Source organism: Zophobas morio, unplaced genomic scaffold (genome assembly GCF_036711695.1).
Source record: "Zophobas morio isolate AGI-343-1 ecotype UQ-CSIRO unplaced genomic scaffold, CSIRO_AGI_Zmor_V1 ptg000008l, whole genome shotgun sequence".
Lineage (NCBI taxonomy): Eukaryota > Metazoa > Arthropoda > Insecta > Coleoptera > Tenebrionidae > Zophobas > Zophobas morio.
The window spans coordinates 176,257-201,516 of record NW_026972113.1 but is presented as its reverse complement, the minus strand read 5'-3'; the positions used below and the strand labels follow the sequence as shown (position 1 = coordinate 201,516).

At 37.6% G+C, this 25,260-nt stretch overlaps 3 protein-coding genes across 7 annotated transcripts; 1 reads left to right on the top strand and 2 right to left on the bottom strand.

Annotated features, from left to right (window-relative positions):
• Positions 1-319: 319 nt before the first annotated feature.
• LOC135124929 (F-box only protein 9) lies at positions 320-2,696 on the bottom strand. Of its 3 annotated transcripts, none has more exons than XM_064050151.1 (6): positions 2,422-2,696; positions 2,260-2,373; positions 1,398-1,829; positions 1,180-1,343; positions 708-1,134; positions 320-655 (listed from the first exon to the last, which is right to left on the bottom strand). In XM_064050151.1, the coding sequence occupies exons 1-6, from the start codon at positions 2,422-2,424 to the stop codon at positions 464-466; spliced, it is 1,332 nt and encodes a 443-aa protein (XP_063906221.1). In that variant the 5' UTR covers positions 2,425-2,696; the 3' UTR covers positions 320-463. The 3 variants fall into 3 exon arrangements, with proteins under 3 accessions (XP_063906221.1, XP_063906222.1, XP_063906223.1); XM_064050152.1 differs by having other exon boundaries at positions 2,278-2,373; positions 2,422-2,695; XM_064050153.1 differs by lacking the exons at positions 2,260-2,373; positions 2,422-2,696 and adding an exon at positions 1,881-2,148.
• Positions 2,697-2,796: 100 nt separating this feature from the next.
• LOC135124930 (26S proteasome non-ATPase regulatory subunit 4) lies at positions 2,797-4,496 on the top strand. 2 transcript variants are annotated; one of them, XM_064050154.1, is made up of 6 exons: positions 2,797-2,935; positions 3,060-3,200; positions 3,259-3,370; positions 3,420-3,626; positions 3,688-4,123; positions 4,188-4,496. In XM_064050154.1, exons 1-6 carry the CDS (start codon positions 2,910-2,912, stop codon positions 4,394-4,396), a joined length of 1,131 nt encoding a protein of 376 aa, XP_063906224.1. In that variant the 5' UTR covers positions 2,797-2,909; the 3' UTR covers positions 4,397-4,496. The 2 variants fall into 2 exon arrangements, with proteins under 2 accessions (XP_063906224.1, XP_063906225.1); XM_064050155.1 differs by having other exon boundaries at positions 3,679-4,123.
• Positions 4,497-4,589: 93 nt separating this feature from the next.
• Positions 4,590-23,386, bottom strand: LOC135124927 (uncharacterized protein). Of its 2 annotated transcripts, none has more exons than XM_064050145.1 (4): positions 23,248-23,386; positions 9,700-9,809; positions 5,712-8,910; positions 4,590-5,653 (listed from the first exon to the last, which is right to left on the bottom strand). In XM_064050145.1, exons 1-4 carry the CDS (start codon positions 23,284-23,286, stop codon positions 4,847-4,849), a joined length of 4,155 nt encoding a protein of 1,384 aa, XP_063906215.1. In that variant the 5' UTR covers positions 23,287-23,386; the 3' UTR covers positions 4,590-4,846. The 2 variants fall into 2 exon arrangements, with proteins under 2 accessions (XP_063906215.1, XP_063906216.1); XM_064050146.1 differs by lacking the exon at positions 23,248-23,386 and adding an exon at positions 14,331-14,548.
• Positions 23,387-25,260: the final 1,874 nt, after the last annotated feature.

Below are 25,260 nucleotides of genomic sequence, written 5' to 3'. Positions count from 1 at the left end.
TATTTAAAGTAGGTTATGTTGTACTTCGAGCATGGTTGATTTACGTTGTTCCTGTTATGCTTACAGTTATTTCTCAACGGTGCAACTCACATATGTAAGCTTGCTTCGATTTTATTCCTACACCAATTTAGACGTGTATTTTATACAAAATGTTCAAAGTTTACCAAAGATTTAAAACGTTTTAAAAATGTACGATAAATTCCATTTTGGTGACGTCTGTCTGTAGAAGCGACTTACGTGTACAGAAAAATCAGTTCGAGTTTTTTTGAGGATTAGAAAATCCCGACCTTGCATTTCCGTTCCCTTATGTAAATATATATTTGTAAAATAAATCTTCCTTTATTATCAATAAATTATGTACATTTTGTGTATAGATATTTAAATAAATATTATGACTTATTAACAAATTTAGTATTAATCCCATCCAAAAATAAGTCTCTTTCAGAGCAACGAATCGAAAAAACTACTGTAATGGACTCTCAGACTCTGACGTGTAGCTCTTGACTCTGGAAAACCAAAAAGGCGGGAATCGGTTGTTAACCAAGTCAAAATTGCAGGTACTTTCGTCGCCTTTGAGAGTTCTGGTGAATACGGAATAGTGTGTCCAAACCAACTGAACGTGTCGCTTCTTATTAGTACTCTTAATTTGTAACTCCTGTGAAAATCAACAACAATAACAAAAATAGTCAATTTTTGCATATAATAACCATATGGAAAGTCTGCTCCGCCATTTCCCTCAAATCGGCACGACGTTTCGACTTCTTGTAACCCTGCGACGTCTTATTATCCTGCCGCTGCACAACCAGAATCACTTTATCGTCCTTCAGTCTATAGTACCCCCTCAGAATAGGACTGCGCGCATTTCTGTGCTTCATCTGCCCCACACACTGCGCCGGCTCCTCAGACGAAGTCAGGACTAGAACAATTCCTTCAGGGAAAAAACGCAAATATCGATAATAAGCAACCAAATGCCACGGTCGGTAAAACTGATCCTGGAAACTGTTCTCCCCATGACGTAGATACGTAGTTTTACCAATATAGCAACCGTTGAAGTGTAAACGCGTCCTTTCCACAAACATCTGGCGCCACGACAAGAAGTTATAGGGAGAATTACCACAGTTTAAACCCCACACCCTGCAAACGACATTATAGCAGTGCTACCAACCCACCGAAACCTACCTCAAACAAGCCAACCTCCACACCTCTGGGTCGCGAGCGCACAAGTAAAACCCGCGACACACCATGGAAAACATCTCCAGCGAGCGTAAATCGAGGTCACATGACACTACCCAGCGCAAAATGTACAAGATCATTTCCATTGGCAAGATTGAAATGTGCGTTGTCTGAAAAAACAGTGACACTTCATGTGATAAAAAACGAAATGTCACTAATTCTACCTTTTGTTCCTGTTTCGGGGAACAAATGGCCGACATTTTTGAAAACTTCTTCTGTATTCTTTGTTGCAGCTCCCCGTCTTTGATTTCTTCGTCTTCGTCTTCATCGTCTGATTCGTTGTATTCTTCTTTGTCGCTATTTTCATCCTCAGGAATGTGTTCTTGAAGGGGTTTGTTTCTGGGGACGTTGTCAATCCGCGATTCTATGTCCGGTACGAGCTGTACCGCGCGTCTGTAGAACTGTATGGCTTCGTACAGCTTGCCGTTCTTTTCCATCTCGACCCCGTTGAGGAAGTACGTTTTGGCTTTGATTTCGTGGTCATCTTCAATCTCTTTGCGAGCTGGTGATGCCACGAGTTTTTTGCGTGGCGAGATCTGAAGTTCCTTCTGCCATTTTTCGCGGAAGCTGCTCAAAACTTCCTCAACAGTGGTGTCCTTGAAGAAAATCGACATTATTTATTAACAAAATTGTACGACCGTTTTCACCATTGCACAATATTGCAAGAACACCTTATATATGTAACGCTTCAACAAAATTCCACATTCAGAGAAAACGTATGTATTTATTATAAAATAATAGCAGTTATGTTTTTATTTTTTCCTGTATAGTTCACCTACTGAAATAGTGTAATATGACTTAAGTCACACAGCTGTGAGGGTACACTTGGATTTGAGCGCTCCCACTCAAGGACACCCTTCAGGCAAACAATAAAAACAAAACTCGCAAAATAGGGGTTAATCAGTCTCCAATTCCTACGGGTTATTTACACGTGTACTTACAATTGTGCCATTGTCAACTTAAGTCATATTCCACTAATCAGTAAATGAACTATAAACAAGATACCAAGGTCAATCACAAATTTACCTTTACAATTAAAGCTACCTGATTTGGTGAAGAAGAAGATTCATCTTGGTCTTCGCCTTCGCCTGACGAATCCGTTGAAGACTGATTTGATCCACTTCCTTGAATGCTGAAACTCTACAAAAGCACAAATTATGTAACCGGTGTTTACGGGCTATGTTTTACCATTTTTCTTCCTCTTTTCGGTGTTTAGATTGCGAAGACTAGTTCACGGTCAGTATATCTGATTACAACAGTGGTATTTTTGAGATAATAATTGTGCGCTAAACCATCCATGTTTAGCACAACAGCCGATTGTTATTGAAAAATCGTCATATGGTTTTTGGGTAGTGGGAATTCTGACTATTGCAAGTTCTCATTTAACCGAACATACTAAAATTTATTAATTATTCGACATTCCTGTACTAGAATTTGAATGAGTGGTTGTTAATGAGGTGAAGAAAAGTTTTTTGAAAGGTGTCAATCGTGTTTTGTTTTTTTTTTTAACATGTAGAAGTATTTTTTTGGTGTGTGGCTAGCTTGGCTTCACGCTGTCACACAAACCGACAAAAACAACAGTTGGCAACAAATCAATACGTCAACGTCAAAATTTCCAAATAGTGCTAAAAGTTCACTTTTTATTTAGTGCGAAAGAACCTCTAAAACGTTCAAAAATGGTTTTGGAGAGTACTATGATATGGTAAGAATGACTGATTTAAAACCAAGTGATTTGAGTTATCGCTTTCATAACATCCCCAACATAACCTCAAATCTTACCAATGACTTAGCATTCTCTTTGTTGATATTACCCTTTTTTCTTACAGTGTCGACAATAGCGACTATATGAGAAATGGAGACTTTTTACCCACTCGTTTACAAGCCCAGCAGGACGCCGTAAACCTGGTTTGTCACTCTAAAACCAGATCAAACCCAGAAAATAATGTCGGATTGTTAACTTTAGCCAAGTGAGTTACACTCCTCAAGGCCCGTCCACACCATTACTCTTTGTTTTCTGTTTCTCAGTGTTGAAGTTTTGGCAACTCTCACTAGTGACGTAGGTCGCATTTTATCGAAACTTCACCAAGTCCAACCCAACGGCGACATCAATTTACACACAGGAATCCGAATTGCTCATGTAATAATTCCCTGCCACATCAAACTTAAAATAATTGCGTCAATTACAGCTAGCTCTTAAACATCGCCAAGGCAAGAACCACAAAATGCGCATTGTCGCCTTTGTCGGAAGCCCTGTGGCTTCCGAAGAAAAAGAACTAGTAAAATTAGCAAAAAAACTTAAAAAGGAGAAAGTCAACGTCGACGTTGTCAGTTTTGGGGAAGATACCACCAACAGTGACGTTCTCACCACTTTCATTAACACTCTCAATGGAAAAGTAAGACAATCTATTTTTTTCCATTGTATCCAAAATATATTTTAATTAAAAGTCCTTGAAGGATGGTTCTAGTAGCCACTTGGTAACGGTACCCCCGGGCCCCCACCTCTCGGACGCTCTAATTTCCTCCCCCATCATCCAAGGAGAGGATGGTACCGGTGGTGCCGGTTTAGGTGCTTCTGGATTCGAATTTGGCGTTGATCCCAACGAAGATCCAGAATTGGCTCTGGCGTTGCGTGTGTCAATGGAGGAACAAAGACAGAGACAGGAGGATGAAGCTAGAAGGGCGAAAGAGGCGTCGTCTGCTGAACAAGGGGTGAAAGCGTCCCCTATCAAAGAAGAACCAAGTGAAGAAGCCATGTTGGAAAGGGCCTTGGCAATGTCTATGGAGGAAGATGCGGATGCAAACGCTGCAGGGGTACCAACTGTCGATTTTGCCAACATGACTGAAGATGAACAGATTGCGTTTGCCATGCAAATGTCAATGCAAGACGCACGTGAGTAGAAATAATTGAAGTGATTTTGTGACCTTTTTTGATTGTTTGTTTGTTATTTTGACAGAGGAATCGTCAAGTTCTGGAAAAAAAGAAGAACCCATGGAGGTTGAAGCAGATGAAGATTATTCTGAGGTTATGAATGATCCTGCTTTCTTACAAAGCGTATTAGAAAATCTGCCCGGTGTCGACCCTCAGTCAGAAGCCGTGCGTCAGGCCGTTGGTAGTTTGAAAGATAAGAAAAAAGAAGAAAAAGACGATAAACAGAAGAAATAATATTTTTTATTTAGTTAATTTTTTTTATATACTTATAGTTATTGAGGTGTAAAGTGAACCCTCACAGTGGATTATAATTTCAAGTAAATTGTCACTTGCAGTTTTTGTTTGTCTTCTGACCTTTCCTTCGTCCGTGTCCCACAAGCCCCACGTTCCGTCCCCATTCTGTTCGTTCGAAAAAAAAAAACTAATGGAACGATCTAAGATTCTTTATTTGTGGTTCATTATTACATTAATAATACAAAATTGCACAACTAACTATAATAATTTAAAAATGACGCACCTCTGTAGTCACCTACCATGCATAAGATGAAATGAATTTACAATAAATTAAAAATACATGTTCGACATGTAACTATCCGTGTCGAGTGTCTCAGTCAGTGATAGTTACATTTCAAATCTACATCTATGTACAGGAAAAATTTGACAATCTAACCTAGTCAAGATAAATTATGGCAGTAATCTAGGATGAAATCTCCCCATGTGCAATATAAGCCCGCTCGGGTTGTGCCTGACGAAGTACAAAAACGGCCTGTCGAAACGCAGACGCGGGGCTTCCGGCAGCCGCGCTTGTCTGGGTCGCAGCGCCAGCGGCAGCTCCAGCAGGCTCGGATCATGGAGGGGGTCGTGGAACGCCCTCTGGTAGTCCCGCGGCTCCTCCCACTCCTCCAGCAGCAGCCTACTCCTGCGCTCCACCGTGGCCGGGTACACCTCCCTGTGGTGCGCCTCCCCGATGCGCCGCTCCCCGCACGTGGCGAACTCGTTGACCTGCAGCACCTCCGACAAGTGCAGCTCGTGGGCGGCGCCGTTGAGCCCCTTGAGGTCCGCCTTGTGGGCGTCGAACAGCTCGTGCAGGCCCATGCGCTTGAGCGACTGAGTGGCGTTGATGAGGGAGCGGTGCTGGAAGCGAGGCAGTTGCAGCTCGAGGCCGGGGCGGGGAATGAGCGAGCGGAGGAGGCGCGACCACGCCCCCTTTTTGAACGAGCTCTCGACGAGGCGCTTCTCGAGGCGGGCTAGACCGTCGCCGGGGGCGGAGCTGCCTTGCTGACCGGGGATTATGAAGATGGTGCTGACAACTTGGTCCTTAGTGCCGAGGGCGGCGGCGGTGGCGTCTAGGCTGGGCTCGTAGCCGGCGAGGAAGCCCGAGCGGTAGACGGTGGCGGGGATGGGGATGAGGCGGCGCTGGCGGAGGGAGGGTAGAACGACGAAGTGCAGCTCGCCGTCGCGGCCCTCGGAGGAGCCCTGCGAGCAGTCGGTCTGCAAAAAAAAACGAACATCAGTTCTAACCTAAAAACAAAAATCAAGGATAAAGTACCTCGAAAATGCTAACGCTAACTCCCGCTAAAGGTGGCTTCGGAATGATGGTGCTCTCCTTCAAGAATTCCATGATTTTTCCATCTGTGTTCTTCTTTACCAGAAGGTTCGTCCGCCTTCTGATTATGTCCCCGATTTCCTTAAAACTGGCCTCTTCTACATGCCCGTCATAAAACTGTCTCACTCTCTCCTTGTAGAACCCTAACAGTTTCCCCTTGCTTCTATCACTAAACAGTTCTCGAATGATTGAAGAAATAGCTACCCCTGAGTCGGGGTTGGCTTCAATCGATTCTGAAACGTTTTTGAAAATCAAGTGAGGGTTAAAAGTGACCATGTCGTCTAGTTTCAGAATTTCGTTCATTTCGCCAGAGGTGGCTCCTCGGGCTCCTAAGAACACCATGGCTAGAAGAGAGGTAGCTGCGAATGGTGATACAATCACACTTCGGGCTGCACTAATTCCAGTGGTCACAGATTTCCAAAATCCGAAAGCTAGTTCGTTACACAATTGTACGAATTGGTAGATGTCGGTGTCAAGTTTAGCGGTACTATCTTCTAAACCGAACCCTTGAAGAGGCTTAGGTACTAAATCTACAGGTGATGGAGGATCTACAATACTGGCTATCTGGTGCGAAGGAGCTTCCTCTGTAGGTTGGACTTGGACATCACTGTGAGGAGCTAAAGTCGAAACTAACATCCATTTAGTGTTATCCGGTTCAGTTTTATTTTCATTGATGGTGATGACAATTGAAGGTTTAAGATCGACAGTTGTAGACGACTTCGTGGTACTACTCGTTGTAGTTGAACTTGGAAGTTCCGTGGTAGTAATTTGCTCAGTGGTAGTGTCTACCATCATCTCCGTGGTGTCTTCCTTTTGATTAAAACTCGTCGCTTCAGTTTTCAAAACTTCGTCATTCTGTACCATCGACCCCAAACTCGAATTCTTTTTCATTTCGTTGTACAGATTTTCGTACTCTTTTTCTAAACTTAAATCAGACTTGGCAGGTTTAGGTTGGGTTCGGTTTTCGTTTCTAATTATAGTTATATTGATAATGTGGGGCACAAAGGCCTCTGTTGTCGTCGTGGTAGTTCCTGGCGTGGTGGTTGTAATTGCTTCTGTGGTACTTTCCATAGTCGTACTTGGTGTGTCATATTCCATCGTGGTGGACCCTTGTCCATAAACCTGTGATAAAAGAGAGCCAACAGAGTCACTCAACAAGCCTAAATCATCAAAGGTTGTAGGTGGTACCGTGGTACTTTCTTCACCAATTCCCACTAATTTAGACGCAATTGTGGCCGCTTCGGACATCACTTCTGGCATTGTTTTATTACCAGAGTTCATCATCATGTCTTGGACCAGCATGGCTTCCTTTTCGGATTCTATGGGTGGTGCTGGGGTACCAACGGCCTGTGACATCAGTTGTTCAATTGCTTCTATAAACGTCTGGTCTGTGGTGGTAGTCATGGGTGCCTCAGTCGGATTAGTTACTCTTATTAAAAATTTCTCCGTAGTTTTGTCTTCAGTGCTGGTGGTACTTTCATCGACATTGTCAGTCGTAACACGCACTTCTGACAATTCAGAGTTAATTTCGTAGATGTTGGTGGAAGTCAAAAGGAGTTGATCTAGAGCCGTTGACGCTTTGTCAGTCGATTGTGACTCTGTGGTAGTACTGAAGTTGGTTGGGAGTTTACTGGAGGTGACGTATTCAGTACTCAAAGTATTGAGGTCATCGGTGATGTCATTTTGTGGAGATTCATTTTGTTTGTTGTCTGATACGACGAAGAAGGTGCTCAGAGGAGCAAAGGTAGAGGTAGTTGGAGTTGTTGTTGTTGTGACGGGTACTATTTTTGATAGTGTTACGAAAGATGTTAATTTAGGTTCCTCGGTTGTAGTGAAAATTTCCGTCGTTGTAGATTCTGGGAGGGTGGTTGTAGAAGGTATTTCTGTCGTAGTTGTAGGAGTTTCAGTGGAGGTAGTTGTAGGTGTAGATGTTACAATTTCTGGAATTGGAGGCGCTTGAGATGTGGTTATTTGCTCAGTTGTTGTGGAGGGTTGAGGTGGAGCCACTTTTTCAAATATTACAGTGGAGGATTGACCTAAGGTATCTTCAATCACTTGATTGGACTTCAAGGTGGTAATCTGTGTCGTTGTGGATGTTGCTCTTGTTGTAGTAGATGTTATTGGAGTTGTAGATGTTGTGGTTGTTGTTGTTGTTGTTGGTACAGATCGTGGTGTTGTAGATGTCGTTGTTGTTGGTCTAGGAGTAGTAGATGTTGTGGTTGGTCTTGTAGTTGTAGTGGTAGATGTTGTCGTGGAGCTTGGAGTAGTCGAAGGTTTAGTTGTCGTTGTCGAAATTGATCTGGGAGTCGTAGACGTCGAACTAATAATAGGCTTCTTTGTTGGTCTAAACGTAGTAACTTTCACAGGGTATGGTCGCTTGGTAGTTTTAGAAACCTGAAGTGGAGCCACACTTTCCTTGGTCAAATCGTCATCATTATGTGGCTTGATTTCCACAACTTGCCCTTCTTCCTCACCCTCATTATTAGTCTTTTCCGTGGTAGAATTCGAGTTGGTTATAATTTCGACATTAATCATCGGCGTTCTCTCCGTCGTGGTCGTAGTAGATCTCGGCGTGGTCTTCTTAGTTTGCAACGTCATAACCTTCTCGGTTGTCGATATCTGCTCAGTCGTCGCCATCACATTAATTTCTGGTTCAACCATGATGGTATCCGGCGTCACATGGATAATGGGTGCCTCCGGCTTTATATCTTCACCCGAATTCCCAAAAACAGCCGGTAGAATCATGCTCCAAGAATCCGAAACATCTGGCGTATCGAACTGATTTTTATCCGGGTTCTTGTGCATTTTGATCTCTTCTTTGAGCACATTCTGGACGTTGTTCACCACGTCGTTGACCCTTTTCTCTGGAATGAACCCATTCCCGGTAAAAGCGTCCAAAGTGAGCCCTTCGTCATCCCCGGTTGCTATAATATCGTGAATCTCCTCTAGAGTCATCAACCTCTTGACAAGATCACCCGTATCGTCAAAAGTGTAAAACTCGTAACGGTCAGGATTGAGGAGATCTATGGGACTTGCTACATCGCCAGCGGCTTGAGGCTTAGAAACAGGTCTACCAACAGCGTCGGCGTAAATTTTCGAGCCGTTTCCAGCGTCCATGATGACGGAAACCGACGTGACGACGCTGGAATTAAAAAGTGAAACAATTTATCTGGTTGGTCTACAAATAGATCTGACAATCGGTTCGAATAACTGTTCTAAATTGCGATTTATGGATCGCACCTGTTCGTTTAAATGAAATGTAATACCGTACTTGGCAAATATTTACGACCCAGTTACCTTTGTCGATGAGCACCGTTCTTTCAGTGATAGAATGGCAGAAGTACCGATAATTGTAACGACAGGCAGCAGATGAATTGCTATTATGTATATCAAAGGATTATTAAGAATTCAATGAATTAAACGGAATGGTTTTTGTGGGAATAAAACGGTGCTTTCAAAGGGGTTTAGTGTGCTTGTGGCACAATCTGAGTAATTGCGGTCCTGTAGCAGTAATTATTTTATTGGCTACGGGCGGCCTCCCCTCCTTCGGCCATTAAGTCGCGTTACCCCTCTTACAAATTGACGCCTCCCCTTTAGTGACCATTAGTCGCCTCTTAACTTATTTGTATTTTCCGAATTACTTATTACTGTCTCACTTTAGCCAATATTGTTATTAATTTAATGCAGTTTAGTTATAGACATCCTGTGTTGATCAGGTTATGTGGATAATCGCCCAATTACGAGCTATAAAACGAAACCTTGTTTGTGTGGTATCGGAAAAATGAAAACCGTTAAAAATATCTAACTAGTGTATCATTAGATCGCCAATTAATCTTGTTTGGATGCGTAGAACCTGCAGACGTGTTCGACAAGTGGTATTACCTCTTCATCCTATCTAACGGAAAAAACAACGTCGACGTGCAACACTCACCTAGATCCTAAAATTTTCCTCGAACTTTCCCCATCCTTGTCGACAGTGTCATCAGCTGCTGCCAGTAAAGCTAGGAGGAGCAGTCGCCACATCCCGGTGGTGCAAAATTTCTGAAAAAATAGTACTCGTTATTGTTATATTTATCGTGTGTGGCTAAACACAAAATTTTGCAAAGTAATTGTGGTTTATTAATCCGCCTTTATATTCAATTTTATACATATTATTCCGCCTGCAAACTAATCCGGAATCCTCATAATTAGTCCAAGTGTGGCAACTCAGCCTCGTAAGCGTCTCTCTTACCCAATCCCCCAATTATTAACCATGCAACAATAACGGAAAGTATTCTCTTGTACCGGCAATTGTCATCCGCAGAACCGCTGTGAATTTTTTCCCTCGGCTGGATGATATAAACACGTTATATAAACACCTCCACGCACCCTCGCCGTGTTTTCATTTTTCTAAAGTTGGTCACACCGGCGACCCATTCACAGGAATAATTTATTCCAGAGCAGGACAATCGAATGCGTGGGAATGCTGGTGAAGTAGGTACGTTCGAAGCGGGAAAAAAACGCACAGATCCGCATGAATTTGTACAATGACCATCAGGGTCAATGGTACCCTGCACAAAGGAAGACTGTATCAATTTGACATGCAAATTTAATGGTGTGGAAAAATTGTTTTCTTGATGGTCATCGGACTTTTGTCCGAAAAGTGTCACGTCATCTGGCGGCTGATGGTCAGAGGCGGACCGGAGATTTGAAAATGGCGGCAAATTATGTCAATGGAGAAATGGGTGACGAAAAAACGGTTTTAGGTTGTGTTAAAGTCAACACAGGACACAACAATTTCTTACTCTAGTAGGTTTAGAAACACGTCACCATTTAGAACACAAATTAAGCTAATTAAAACAGAATTATTGGATTATGCTGTGCTCACTTGACAATCAAGTCATGGTGCAAAAGTCACATGTTGCATAATCCAGATGTATTAGATTCGCTTTAATGTGCATTATATCGCTTACTTGTGGAGATATTAACAATTAGTAGGTTAAATTTAACGAAACAATACGACATGAAGGACAAAAAAATCGTCTGGTAGTAGTAAATTTATTTTTATAACTATAAGTTGGCACTGCAGCTACTTGACAGTTCATTCGACGCAGAGAACGCGTTGGTGTTGCCAACACAATTGTTAGAATTTTAAGTTTCTAGATCACCTCGAATTTATATTTTTAAATTAAATAGAATTTTGTGCATTGTTTCGAATATTATAAATATTTATATACAATATATTATTTTGTTTAAACAATAAATCTGAGATTACGGAAGTCAGTTTCAGCATCGGTAAATAGGTTGTGTGGATAGTAGTCTGTCTAATGTGACAGTTTACTTATGTTACATGCCACATGAACACCGCATAATTAAACCTTCTACCATAAATCTTTAAAACGGAAGAAACTAGCTACTGGGTGGTATTCAAATCACATATATCTCGCTTAGAGATCCTGGATACAACCACGCATAGAAAACAACCTCTGATTGGACGAGATAAATATAGTTAGTAAGTCATAATATAGGGTTGGAATTTATGATAGGAGAAGACAATAATAAAAATTAGTTTTCAGGTGGAATCCACTGAAAATAAATTTCAGTTTTTCGAAATAAAGCAAAATTAGAAAAAGCACAAACAAACGAATCCACCAGAGAGTTTGAAACAGTCTAGAGGGTAATGTGCGGCGAGAAATATTTCCACCTCGAAATGTTATCGAAACTTCGCCATAAATATCGTCCGAAACAATAAACTAGCACTCTAACGAGTTGCTCTATTCAGTCGGACATTTATTACGTCATCCATCATACTGCCAATTGTAATTCACGTCGTTCCAGATCGATTAATAAACGATTTCATTTATTCGCCATGAATGGAGTCGCAAAGCTTTTAAGACAATTAGCATATTTATAAATGTGGGTTTCTAGGTATGAACGTTGAACGGCTCGTAGCCGCAGGGTCGGCTCTGTTTAAATAAAAACTACTGTTATTTTTTCAAACAAGCAAGAGCAGAACCGGCTCGTAGACGTCCGATAAATCGATAAAAGCCGATAATAAACCATACGAACAACAAAATCGTCCGGAGCCGACCCTGTCGCTCGTAAATCGTGAATTCCTGAAGGCAATTTCGGGAAATTGCTAAAAATTACAATGGGAGGATTGTTAGGGGTCATTATCGTTGATTGCACGGTAGATGGAAGAAGCGCGGCTTCTTCAAATTTAATTAATAACAACAATAAACAAATTACGCCGAGGAAATTGAACCGGTTTTTTGGTCCAATTTTGCGTTTCCTGTTGCCTTTTTTATAAAAACGTGGGAATTTTTCAGCGGGTTCTGGTAGCTGCGGATCGAGGTTAAGGGGCATTTCTTAATTATTAATTGTTGGTATGGTATTGTGGAGCAGGTAATGATTTATGGGTAGTGCAATGGTACGATCGTGTAGGAATAATAAGTAGGTGAATAAAGAGGTGTGTCGGTTTCAGTGGACGCCACCTACTAGGTCTCGTAACGCATGGTTGGCAACACTGACATACAACCCTAAACAGGCGAAGTCTTGGAACTAATTTGCCTGATTTTGTCTTGAGGTCACCGGTTTCCGTATTTGGTTACTTTGGGTTAGTAAAGTTTTCGCTCTGACCCCTAGGAGATGAGAGAATTACCATATACGGTACTTTATAGCTCGTTAATGGATGGATACAATAATAAAAATAAAAATACGCAACAACGTTTTTTAAAATGACTTTAAAGCTCTAAGCTGTAAAAAATTCGAAAATGTTTGTTGTAGTCCCAGTAGTTCACATTTAAACCCAAAGATGGCGCTGCAGCAAATTTTAAAATTTTTGAGGAAATCTTGACTCTATTAAATAACAAATACTTGCTAATTTACGGAAAAAGTGTATTTGAATTGCTTATTTAACTAAAACTGTTAAATGTTTATGACAACAACAAAAAAAGTGGGTAACATTTATCTCACTGGCTAGCAATTATGTCGTTATGTAAACTGAGTAACATTTAGAGAAACAATGATCCTTTAAATTGTGTTATCAGAGAAACAACCGTTTTAGTCAGTTAAAAAAAAACAGCAAAAATTTAAGTAAGTAGATTAATTTTTTTTTTATTACACATAATGGTTGACCAGAGATCGAGTCCTGTATTTAAATTTAGTTACCAGTGGCTACCAACATAAAAATAAATATAAAAACAAAGTATTTTTTATATCTCGCTATATATAGAGCAGTTTATTTGATTCCAAGTACATATAAAAATTTGTGAGATCGTATGTATCTACAAAGCATCATAAATTAATTTTAGTGGGAACCAGGGCAATGAAATAATTAACTTACACATCTTTTAATGTTACCAAATTATTACTTAAGTAACGGTGTTCCACCAATTCTTAATTTTATATTTATATGTGAATGGGTTAATTGCATAGAATTAAGAACTTAAGAAGTTTGAAAGAGATCTAAAATTATAAAAGAACAACTAATTTTAAAAAATACAAACGAAATTCGACACAATTATTAAACAATATCGGAATATTGGATTGAATTACTATATGTATATTTTTTGTAACAAAAATAAGAAAATAGTATATAAGTCACGGGAATTTTCAGAATGAGAATATACAAAAAATATATGGCCATAATTAAAAGTTCACTGCTCCAAGTTCAAAGAGGTAAGTCTATAATTTTGCAATTTAGTTACTTTACCTCCACAGATATATATGGAATTAACCAGTTTTACAACTTATTTATACAGGGTGATTAAATCTGCACATTGTCGTTATTCTCATTTTTTGTGGAACGGCTATATTTTATAACTGTTTCGAGTGATTTTTGAGTACCCTTTCTCTTGACACCAGATGTGCTCTCACACAGTTTTTTTGACAATATTTTTCTTGGTGAAAAATAAACTGAAAGATCATGTTAAAAATCGTTTGGGACATCCTATACATCTGGCGATAAATTTGGAACACCCTGTATCGTATTCGCCAAACCGTGCTTTCTTCCCAGGTGTTGCGCTGACAGTCTGAATAATAATCATTATCACTTAATTGACTCAAAAAGATAATTTTTTAATTTCTTTAATTTATGCAGTTTTTTCATTCTGAATTCTTGCATATTTAACAGGAAATGTAATTAAATCTTACAACAAAATATCATTTTTCCCGGCATCAGGATTTTCTGATTAGCTCAATAAAACGAGAAGTTCATTGCACCAACACCGGAAACACAGATCGATGCGATCAGCTAAAAACAAAAATCACACATTTTGTTTCCAAAAAACGGTTATCAGCGTTTCGCAAGAATGAGCCAAACCAATCAAAAGTTCAACGCTCCGCAAAAACCAACCCATATATGGAATAAGCACGCCGAACTTTTGAAAAAAAAAACACCCTGTAGATTTTTTTTCTAAAATTACGGTTATCAAAAATCGAATTGGTAGCAAAAATACAACCCGGCTTTTTCAAAATTTTGCAAATTTTCGGTCACACTTGTCACTTTGTCGTTTTGAATTTTGAAAAAAAAATCGTGCGTTTTCGCTTTACCCGGAATGAAAATTCGGAAATTCGACGTACCCTTGGTGCCAGTGTCTGCGTATCCTCGCAGTCTTCAGTCGATGCACACGTTCTGAAGTCAATGGCACAACTGGCGAAGAGTCGGCTGCTCTGGTCAGGTGCTCGACCTTGACCGCTGGACCACCACTGGTGGCGGAGATGCACTGCCGCCCAGCGCCGCCGCCACTGCTTTATATTGCTATTTTTAGCCGATTGAAGTTGGCGAGTTGCGGCCCAAGGCGTGCACTAATGATGGAGCGTGGCGTCTGTTCTACTGACAGATATTGCGTATACAGGGTGAAGCTTCCACCACACCGACTGCTTGTTTATGGGAGCGGTGGGGCCCGTATTTTAGCCGGAGTGAGGGTGGATATTACCGGAATAAGTCTCCGGAGTCGATAGGCCCCGGAATAACCCGTTTAATAAAGCATGCGGTCGCTGTGGGAAAAGTTGCATGAATTTTGTACAAGGGGTACGTGTGGGGAGGAATTGGCCGAGGTCGATATGTGGGTCGCGTTTTACAGGGTGTTGATGTTTTTTTCATTGCGGTAGGGAACGGACGTATTTTAAATAATGAATTGAGGAATTAAGTTGTGTATACGCATAGTTAATTTATATGTTAGTTTCTTAAAACACCCTGTGTAAGCAATCGTAATAATTAAAATTCTAGTTAAGCCGGATTTTTCAGTAAAAATTTATCTCATTAATCTCATTAGTAACAAAATGTAGAAAACAACTAATTAATTACCTAATCTTAATTAATTAACTAATTAATTGATTACCGTTACCGTAAGAGTGAGAGGAAGCTAGAAAAACCACATAATCAAAATTAATGTTCATTATTGGTAATTTAAGTTAATTAATCAGTAGCGTTAACAACGGCAGCTCGTTCGTACCACCTTAAATTAACCATTTAATTATTCTTTTATTTAATTAATTAGTAATTAAGTAATGCTGAATTGATTACTTATATGAATTACTAATTTAACTTTTGCCACAAACATTTAAATGTTCAGAAAATAAATTTCATGCAGGTATTCGAAAACGTTAATTAAATTAATTTATTCTGAAATGACGTGATCATATTGTTGGTGGGGGTAATTCCATAAATTTTGGTTAGTGGCTTACTGAACCAGTAGCTTCGGAGATTATTTTTTAACAAAATCGCGAAAAGACGATAGACAGACGATAAACAACTGAAATGGAAGACATATTTTTACGTAGTTCAGGTGATATGAAACGTCGAGAAAACATAAAACTGACCATGTAGTGAATGGATTTCGTACTAATTCTTTCAAATTGTCTCATTTGGAAAATTAATTTTTTAGTAAAAAAATGTATCAAAAAATCAATTAAGTCATTCAAGTAATTCTAATTAATTGAAATGATTAATCGATTTACATTGTCATAAGAGCGAGAAGAAGATAGCAAAATTAGATGACCAAAATTAATGTAAGTAGTTGATAATTATCTGGTTGTTAAAGAATTAGTGTTCATTACCGTTAATTTAGGTTAATTAATTTTTAGTTGCCTTAATCTATCTTGTAAAATGTAATTAACTATTTAATTAATAAATTAATGAACTAATTAATAATTAAGTAGTGCTTTATTAGAATCCGTAAAATTATCCCCAATTAATTATACGAATTACAAGTTCAACTTCTATACTTAGAGAAAATAAATCTCCTAAAACTATTCGAAAACGTATAAAAGGCCATAGTGATGGAAATTAAGTTATTTTCAAATGACGTCATCATATTGTTCGTGGAAATAATTAGAAAAATTTTGGTTACTCTTTTACTGTATACATGGTATTTAGCTCAGCAAAAGACAGAGGAAAAACAACCGACATAGATGACCTATTTTTTCATACTTCAGAGTAAATGAAACGTCGAGAAAAAATAAAAAAGTGGGGTGATTGGAGGTTACAATGCATCTTAGCTACTGACAATTACGCTCTGGTATGTCAAAATTTTGTCTGTAATTTTGAACAATATCTATTTAAGCTGTCAAAATCGTGTACAATCTTGCAATTTTTGTGCCTTCTACGATATTTTTTGTTTTAAAAATGGTCAATTACGTCATAATTTTGAACTTATCGATATCGTTATTAAGGTATAAATCGTATAAAAATTGGTCCAAAAATTTTGTAAAATTCTTAATTTTTTCAAATGTATTTTATTACTCTTTCAATACAGTTTCAATTGGAAAATTAATCTCATCATTTGTAACAAAATATACTAAATAATTAATTCAGTAATTGCCTAATCATAATTAATTTAAATAATTAGTTTATTTACGTTGCCACAAGAGCGAAAGGAAGATAGAAAAATCACATAATCAAAATTAATGTACTTATTTGATAATTACTTAGCTAATTGTTAATTATTTATTATTCATTACTGTTACTTGAAGTTAATTAATTAATAGCCTTAATCTACAGCAATCGTTTGTTCCAGCTACCCACTACCTTGTAAAATTTAATTAATCAATGTAATAATTAATTAGTAATTAAATAGTGTTAAATGTAATTAACTATTGATGATGAAAATTAATTTATTCTGGAATGACGTCACCGCAATATTCAACTCAGTAGTCACAGACAAACGACAAATAACCGAAATGGAGGACCTATTTTTTCAAACTCCAGGAGTTGTGAAACATCGTGAAAATATAAGTACCGTTTGATGGTTGAATGAACTGTTGTTGTGGAGCGGGCAAGACGTTTTAACTCTAATATATATTTGGGAAAAAAGAGGTAACAACAAAGGAAAAATAATTTAATTATACGTGAACTTTCTACAAAATCGATTAACCTAAATATAGAATCAGTGCTCTAGAGATTAAGCCTATAAATCCACCAAGATTATATTTAGAACCGATAATAAATCAAACTCCCATCGACTTGCGAAAAATTGCTCCCCGATTTCGTTAAAATTCTGGCCTTTGAATCGTTCTCTTGTTGAAAACAAAGCAACGTGATACGCGTGGGCACACCGACCCACCTGCCCTCCCGGGTCATTTTTATGTGTTTTTGGGACGATTTGTGAATAATTCAATTTTCAACGAAATCGAACCGATAACCCGAACTTTAGAAGGCGTTCTTCTAACTGTAAATCTTCAGTGATTTACCTACAGTCGACACATTTCTCTCACTGAATTCGGAATTTGCATATTGTTTGACCTCTTAACGTCGTGTTTACTTTCTGTTGTTTGACACACTGAAACCAATAACGATACTATTATATTACACGAAAAAACCAATTTATCATTACGGTACATCTTGAGAGTGAATCACTGAAGGCATCTGGAAATACTACTTTCGGGATTGGTGAAAAAATGAACGTTCGATTACTCGTGAAATCGGATTTTGTGGGAAATGGGAATGAGCAGTGCAGTAAATACAGTGTTGAGAGGATTCTGTTTGCTGAACTTGATTTAAGTTAAATAGAATGACATTACAATCCTTGTTGATCTAATAAAAAATTTAAACCCAAATTAATTTATCATAATTTGCATTCCTGTGAAAAACCGCACCGTCACGCTAATTGGTTAATTAGCACAGCACATGCAAATTCGCGAATGCTAATTGTAGACACGTTAAAACTGCAAAGCAACGAGCGATCGATTTCGCGTCTTATGTCACTAGTTTAATGGAGAATTTTGTCATCAGCGTGACGCGAACTTGACAGTGCTCCCATTTTTCACACCAAAAACAAATAAAAAATGTAAGCCGAGAGGAAGTTTACGTTTAATAAAAATTTGCGTTGACAGGAAAGTGAGATTTGAAGCTGTGATAATAGGAGGGTTAAACAAGGAGGAGTCGTGAGGCCACGGCTGTTCACAGCGTGTTTGACTGCGTTTGAATCGTTGCACAAAGGAGTTCAATTTAAAAAATGAAATTAAAAAATTATGTACTTTTGAAAATTTTAATTTACGTTGAATCGAATTTTTAACTGATGCTTCATCTAAACACATTGGTTCAAAAACTGATATAACAACTTTATAAACTCGTTAAACCATATCTCCGTTATTTAGAAAATTTGATAAATTGCATAATGAAAGTGGTTACGAAGAAACTGGTTTGGTTCCTTTTTTTCTTAAGGACTTTAATTTTTATAAAAGGTACACTCTAAAATGTTACGGGGCGAGAAAAGCAACGTTCAAACTCTTAAGACCACTTTTCTGTTAATTAAATGTTAACGAATTCCGAATATAAGGAATATTTTAGAAGAAAATGGTTTTGGTGATTTTTTTTGTCTTAAGAATTTCGATGACAAGAAATACGCCTTGACATGTATGGGGATGGGTTCAAAAGCTAATAAAACCACTCTATAAACTCGTTAAACCATTTCTCCGTTATTTAAAAGTTGATGAATTGCTTAATCAAAGTTTTTGTGAAAAAAAAAATGGTTCAATTTCTTTTCCTCTTAAGGATTTTAGTGACAAGAATTTGAAAAAAAAAACACACTATGACATGAAATTAGGAATTTCTGTGGCAGGAAATATTTATAAAAAAATCACTATAAAACCACTATTTTAATCTGTCAAACCATTTCTTTTGATATAAAAGTTGAAAAAAATGGTTTGCTTTACCTATTTTTTCCTTAAGAATTTCAGTGACAGGATTTAAAAAAACCACCCTGACATGTATAATTATATTGGTCATGGTTCAGGGAACGAAAAAGCACTATCTAAACTTTTCATTTTCTCTATTAACTAAAATTTGGAGATCTTTATAAAAAATACACTTTCAAATGTACTAGGTATTCAGAGGGTAAGGAAACATCTAAACTCTTCCGATGATTTTTATGAAGAAGTTGTTATAAAGAAAATGGTTTGTTTTTTTTCTCGTAAGAATTTGTAGGGGACCATTTTATAGAAAAAATAGTCCCTAAACACTTTAGACTATTTTGCATACCTTTTTTTTATTTAAAGATTTATAAATCTTTTTGATAATCCTTCCAGACATGCACAGGATATTAGCCAGGCTTGACGGGACTAACTTCTTGGTAATTTTTTTAATTCAAAGAAATATCTTGCCAGAACAAAATAATGAATGACAATTGTACGAAAGACAACATCTCTGTTTCACCTGATACTAAATACCGTAGTTGAGCTCAGAATGTTGTTTAATTATTTTAAACAGAACCATTTATTAGAGTTATTAACCATAAACCCAGCTCAGCATTATAATAACCAGCCGTCATAATTCCCACTATAAATTAGACGTTTCGTCCACATTCATCACCATCATAGAAAAATGCATGTGCTACATGTGCAATAAACACTTTTTGCAACCGTTACGCAAATAACTATAAAAGCCGTCATTAAAAGCCACGACTCAACTTTTGTCTCCAGTCAATGCCTACCTCCCACTTTCTCCATACACACTTTACATCCTCTACCTCAACATACCACACGACAACTAATTAACAACTAGCGGAATCAGCGTATACAATTCGTATCAATCAGTGTCAACAAAGTCCATTAATTAACGCTTCGCCTCGGTGACAAATCTACGATTACGCTCCTCATCCATCATCGCAGTCTCCGCAAGATCTCCAGTCCAGCCCGGTTTCGTCTTCCACTCGTTCCGGTGTCGATGGATGTCGATCCGTTACGCTACTTCTTTGACTTATATATCGTTTAGTAAGCCGGTGTTGTATTTCCTCTTGTAAAAATCGCCGACTAGCCGCCGGTTATTGAGGTTTTTAACTGTGCGGAATGTAAAGCTGGCGTTGAATAACTAATGATTTTGTCTCGCCGCGGCGGTCTGTGTCGACGTTCTTTTGCTCTATTTACATAAATGTTTGGTTATTGTGTGAAATGGTTGTGTGGGATTTTTTCGAGGGTCACGTTTTAGGCGTAGAAGGGGGTTTGGGTTACGTCTAGGACTGTTTTTTAACTAAAATTAATAGAGTTTCAAAGAAGCCTAGAAAAAAAAATATAGAGGAGCAAAATATTTGCCACCCAGGAATCCCTCAGGTAATTACGTGTAATTCACCTCCTGGAGGGACGCAATTATTTTCTGCCTGTATTTTACGAGTAGCGGATCTTTACGATCATCATAGAGTTTAATATAATAATCCCAAACCTTTCCCAATGTCGCCACTAATAAATAACTAATATTTTATCGTCGCTCTGTTCAAGCAAGACCTATTAGAACACCGATCTGTCGAAACACCGGCTCCCACAATTTCTGAATAATAAGTGACAAAACTATCAGCTATTACCGAAATATTCCAGTGAAAGTCCCGATTTCGTCAAAAATAGTTCGTGGCAGAAATTATGATAATTAAGTCCCGTCGATCGCCAACAAATGATGTCGCCTTCGTTTCGATCACGTTTGAGGTACTACTTAAATTCGGTTTATGCAACAGTGTGTCGTATTTACTTTCTAACACAATTATCGAATCCTTATTATCCTTACTTAACGTGAGCAGGAACCAATGGTGAATGCTAACGAGTTCTGAAATCATTCATGCGAGAGATTTTTCTCCGGTTTTGTTTCGTCGACTTATCAACTGTAAGTTTGTTTGATGCAACGTTAATACGGTTCTTCGTGCGCATTATCCGCATGCATTCTATTCTCGGTTTTATGAAACCGTGAACTTGGAAGGTCAAGTACAGCTTGGTTAAATCTTTTATAATATGTAAGTAGAGATTTCCAGAAGATTTTATTATTGTTGTGCCGACCTTTCACAAATAAAATATTAAATGTCATGAAAAGCGCATAAAAAGGTTTTATCTCTTTGACTTTGTGCTGAATAAATAATATGTAAATACTTTGAAAGCATGCTATGGAAACCCATGTGGATTACGGGCTTTATTAATTCATTAATGAATGTGAAATTTTATGTTTCTATAAACTGCAGTTTTATTGGGTCGTAAATTGGTTAAAATTTTAGTACTGTGTATAAATAAAGCGAATTAATTGGATAGAACTGTACGCGGTGGAATTAGTTGTCACGTAGCTTTTTGTACTTTTACTTATAATTTTTAATGTGTACTTAACTCCTACGACAAGTATTGCCAACAATTGCTAATTCTGACGTAAAGTCGAATTTAGCATTTAATTACAAAATTTAATTACTTTAAAAATCAGATTCTGCACGAAAAAAAAATTGAAAATAATACAGAAACTACTGCAATGTCAAATTTTCGTTGTTTTTTTTTTGTAAAGATAATAAATTAACGAAAGAGATGTTTAGTGTTGTTTAGAGATTAAAAAATTTCAACAATCCCTAGTGGATTTAGTTATCTTTTTTCGGTTTAATAGTATCAAAAGGTTTGATATAAATTCCGAAGATTTACAATTTGAAAATAAACTTCCAAAATTTAAAATTAAAACTGTTTAACTGGTGCAAAGTTAAATTTTAATTGCAACTTTTTAAAGGTAATAAATAAAAAAAAGATGTTTGAAGATTTGAAAATGTGATTTCTTTACTTCTTTAATGAAAATTTCATTTTCAAAATATTCCAATTATTTTATAAATGGGAATCTGGTTTTTGACAACGATATTTAGAAGAGATATAAGTATTTGTTTCGAGTATGACAAAAGCTTCTACAAAAATTTAAAATTAAAACTGTAAAAGTGACTTTTTATTCAAACGTCAAAAAACTTGATATTTTGTAACTTAACAAATAATCTTAAGACAAAGACTTTTTCTGACGCCTGTAGCGATTTATTGTTTAACATCTTTGAGATTTAAAATTCTCCAAAGTAATGAAGGACGTTGAAACTGCTTCTAAGTTAAATTTTCATTGCCCTTCTTTAAACACAGTAATTTAAAAAAAGGGACGTTAAAACGTTATTTTTGTTGCTTTAATGAAAATTACATTGTCAAAAAACTCATTTTTTTCCAATAAAACTAGAATTTTTGTGTTTTCTTATTCTCCAAAATTGTTTGTAAAACAATATCTGTCATTTAAACACGACAAATTTAAAAACAAAATCTCATCTAGTTTCGAAATTTGGAAATTAAACTAGAAACAACGTGTCACTTTTTGAAAAAAAAAAATTACAGCCAGTTTTATTATACTGTTTATTTATCTCTAAGTAAATCTACATGTTTTTCTTACTACTCCCAATTAGTGCCGCCTTTCACACAAAACCAACCAAATAAAAAAAAACGCTCAAATTAAACAAACCGTTCCATTTTTTATCAAACTAAAGCGTCTTTGATTACGCCAAGTTCACAGACCCAACGAACAATTAGTTGCAACTACTGTTACACACATAAAAGAACCATTCAAAATTTAATTAAATTAGCCGTAAAACGTGTCTTCTACACACATGTCCACTTAATTACCCACAATGCATAACAGGATAACCACATGACGCTCCATTTTCCGGAAACCCGACACTTCACGACACTTAAATGTCAAACCGCGAAATGTCAAAGCCGGTAATGAATAAAAGAAAATTTTAATTGCAGATTACGTACTGCAGTTAATTGAACGAATTGCCACACCGCCACGTTACTATTATTACCATTACAACATCGGGGTTTCATTTAGCCGGTGATACGTCACTCTCAGTAGTAGAGTTTTTTTCGTGACGTCACGTGGCGCGAAATTCGAATCGTTAACCTTTCACTCTTGCAAATTTTCGGAACTGCAGTTACGTAAGTTAATAGTAGTGCAGCGTTTCAATTTCCATAATTCACTGTAACTACGTACAGTTAGGAAAAAGTACAGTTGCTGGCAGAATTGTCGGAGCGGATTTATGCAACAGTGCGTGAAAGTCGAGATTAATAAGCGGAAGGTTAAAAGGTGAGTCGCCGGTTGATTGAAGACGGAGAAGAAGTTGAAGAAAGTTGATTTTTGACGTGTGAACTCTGCCAATGTCAATGGGTCTGTTGCGGCATGCGATTACAGTGTGGTGTATTTCGGTTGTTGTGGAATGGAAAGACAATGGACCTATTTACCTACCTTTCTATGGATGCTGGTCGGATTATATAAGTCCAGCATGCAATATTAGTTCATGTGAATGCACTCTCACTACAATGAAGAGGATGCGGGCCACTGATCACTTGCTGTTCTACAAGTGCAAGAAAAGACTGAGACCCTTCTAGTTTGTTCCGGCGATTTATAATAACGTCTTGGGGTCACCAGGTAACGGGAAGATTTAACAAACACTGGACTTGGAACACTGGAGGAACAGTTTTCTTCGCGGAATGGGGTATTGCTTTCGAGGTAAACGCGAGCAAAAAGATGGTTTGCGTCTACACAGGAACTTAAAAAAACTAATAACTCACTATAATGTCGCAGTAAACGTCAAGGCGTCCGGACGGGTTATTTCTCGAATTTATGAGAGGGGGGGGATCTGTACTGGTGGAATCGTCCTCGAATTTACAAAATTTTGGGATGACGTCATCAAATTATTGGTGGGAATTTCACAACAATCCGTCCAGTAGTTTCAGAAATTATTTCTCAAATAAAGTCGCCAACAGACCATACACAGATATACGACAGGCAGACGGAAACGGGAAACCTGTTTTTCCATACTATAGATTTTCTTAGATTAATCGTAAGAGTTGGTTCTGCAAACTTTATTTTTTAAATGTTAACATCTATACAGGGTGAGTTACTAACGCGCGGTTCCCTACATTTGTAATTACCAAAATTTAGATGACTCAAGCAACCTGTATTGCTTGCTGCACTCACAGTCTAAGGTTTCATTTTTTTAAGTAATTTTTTAACACAACACATCCCTATTATTTAGAAACATTTATAGTACTTTTATATGTAAAAGGTAACTAGGTTTAAATTGAGTACGTTTTATAATGGCTCTCGCTGTATGCATGATGGAAAAGAAGTGTGAAAATAATGACACAGTACACGAAAACAAAGAATTTAGTTAGCAACTGAAAGTTAATTTGCCGAGCATGGTAACTCAGAACATAACATGTCCATTATTTGAAAGCTACTTCTATACGGCATTGTCTCCTTTTTCCCTAATTCCAGATCCAATTTAGTGTGTTTGTCAGCCCGTAATGTATGCGGATAAAAGCTCTAAAATAAAAAAAAATTACAGACATGGGAGTGTCCAAAAACCATCAATCTAAAAATAGAGTACTTGTGTCGATCTAGCAATTTTCTCTAACAAAAGAGCTTATATTTGAAAAAACCAAAAATGACGAACACAATCCACCGATAAAATGCATCAAATGTCAAACACACTTCCTAATAACTCCCCCGTCTGAAGAGTGAAGCAAATTGTTAAATTTCAATTTCCTGTCAATCTTCAAGCTCGAAGACCCTCGTAACCACCAGACGCCAGATTGCTAAACTGCACTTTATTGCATTCACATTTCTTATTTTATTCCCAATATTGTGTAAACCGTGTGAGTGCAATAACTAAGTATAAAACGAACACGCATTTTTTCTCGTTCCGGGTATCGGATTCAGAGAACCGTATTTCTAGGCAAAAAGTGATTTATGAATTCAAGAGAATAACAATAAACACGATAAGCATCAAAATGTACTATTCAGACATCTTCCTCCTGTGAACTGTTTGCTGATCTTATCTAGGTTCAACGATTCCTTTGTCCAATTTTAATCGCTCCACTACACTAAATACTGTTAACCTTTAGGTGATTTCTTCGAGTCATCGACGATGATGTGCTTGTGCAACGAGAGCATCGAGGAAGTTTGAGAGTAATTGCTGTTTACTAAAGCGTGTAGGGACAAGAAGTGTTAAATAAAAATTGCTTCTTCGCGAGTTGCTGTTTTCTTTTGGTTTTAGCAGCTTTGTAGAAGGATGGGGCGAAATTATTACAGTTATTTCCAGTGTTCTCGCAATAATCCGACCTAGCGAGATTTGGTTACTGTGTGGAGATTGAGAAGGTCGTAGAAAAAATTTTGGCTGCAGCATTTTTTATAAACTAAATTCAAAAATTAAATAATTAAAATGGTAAAAAATGAACCTTTACGTTTTGATAA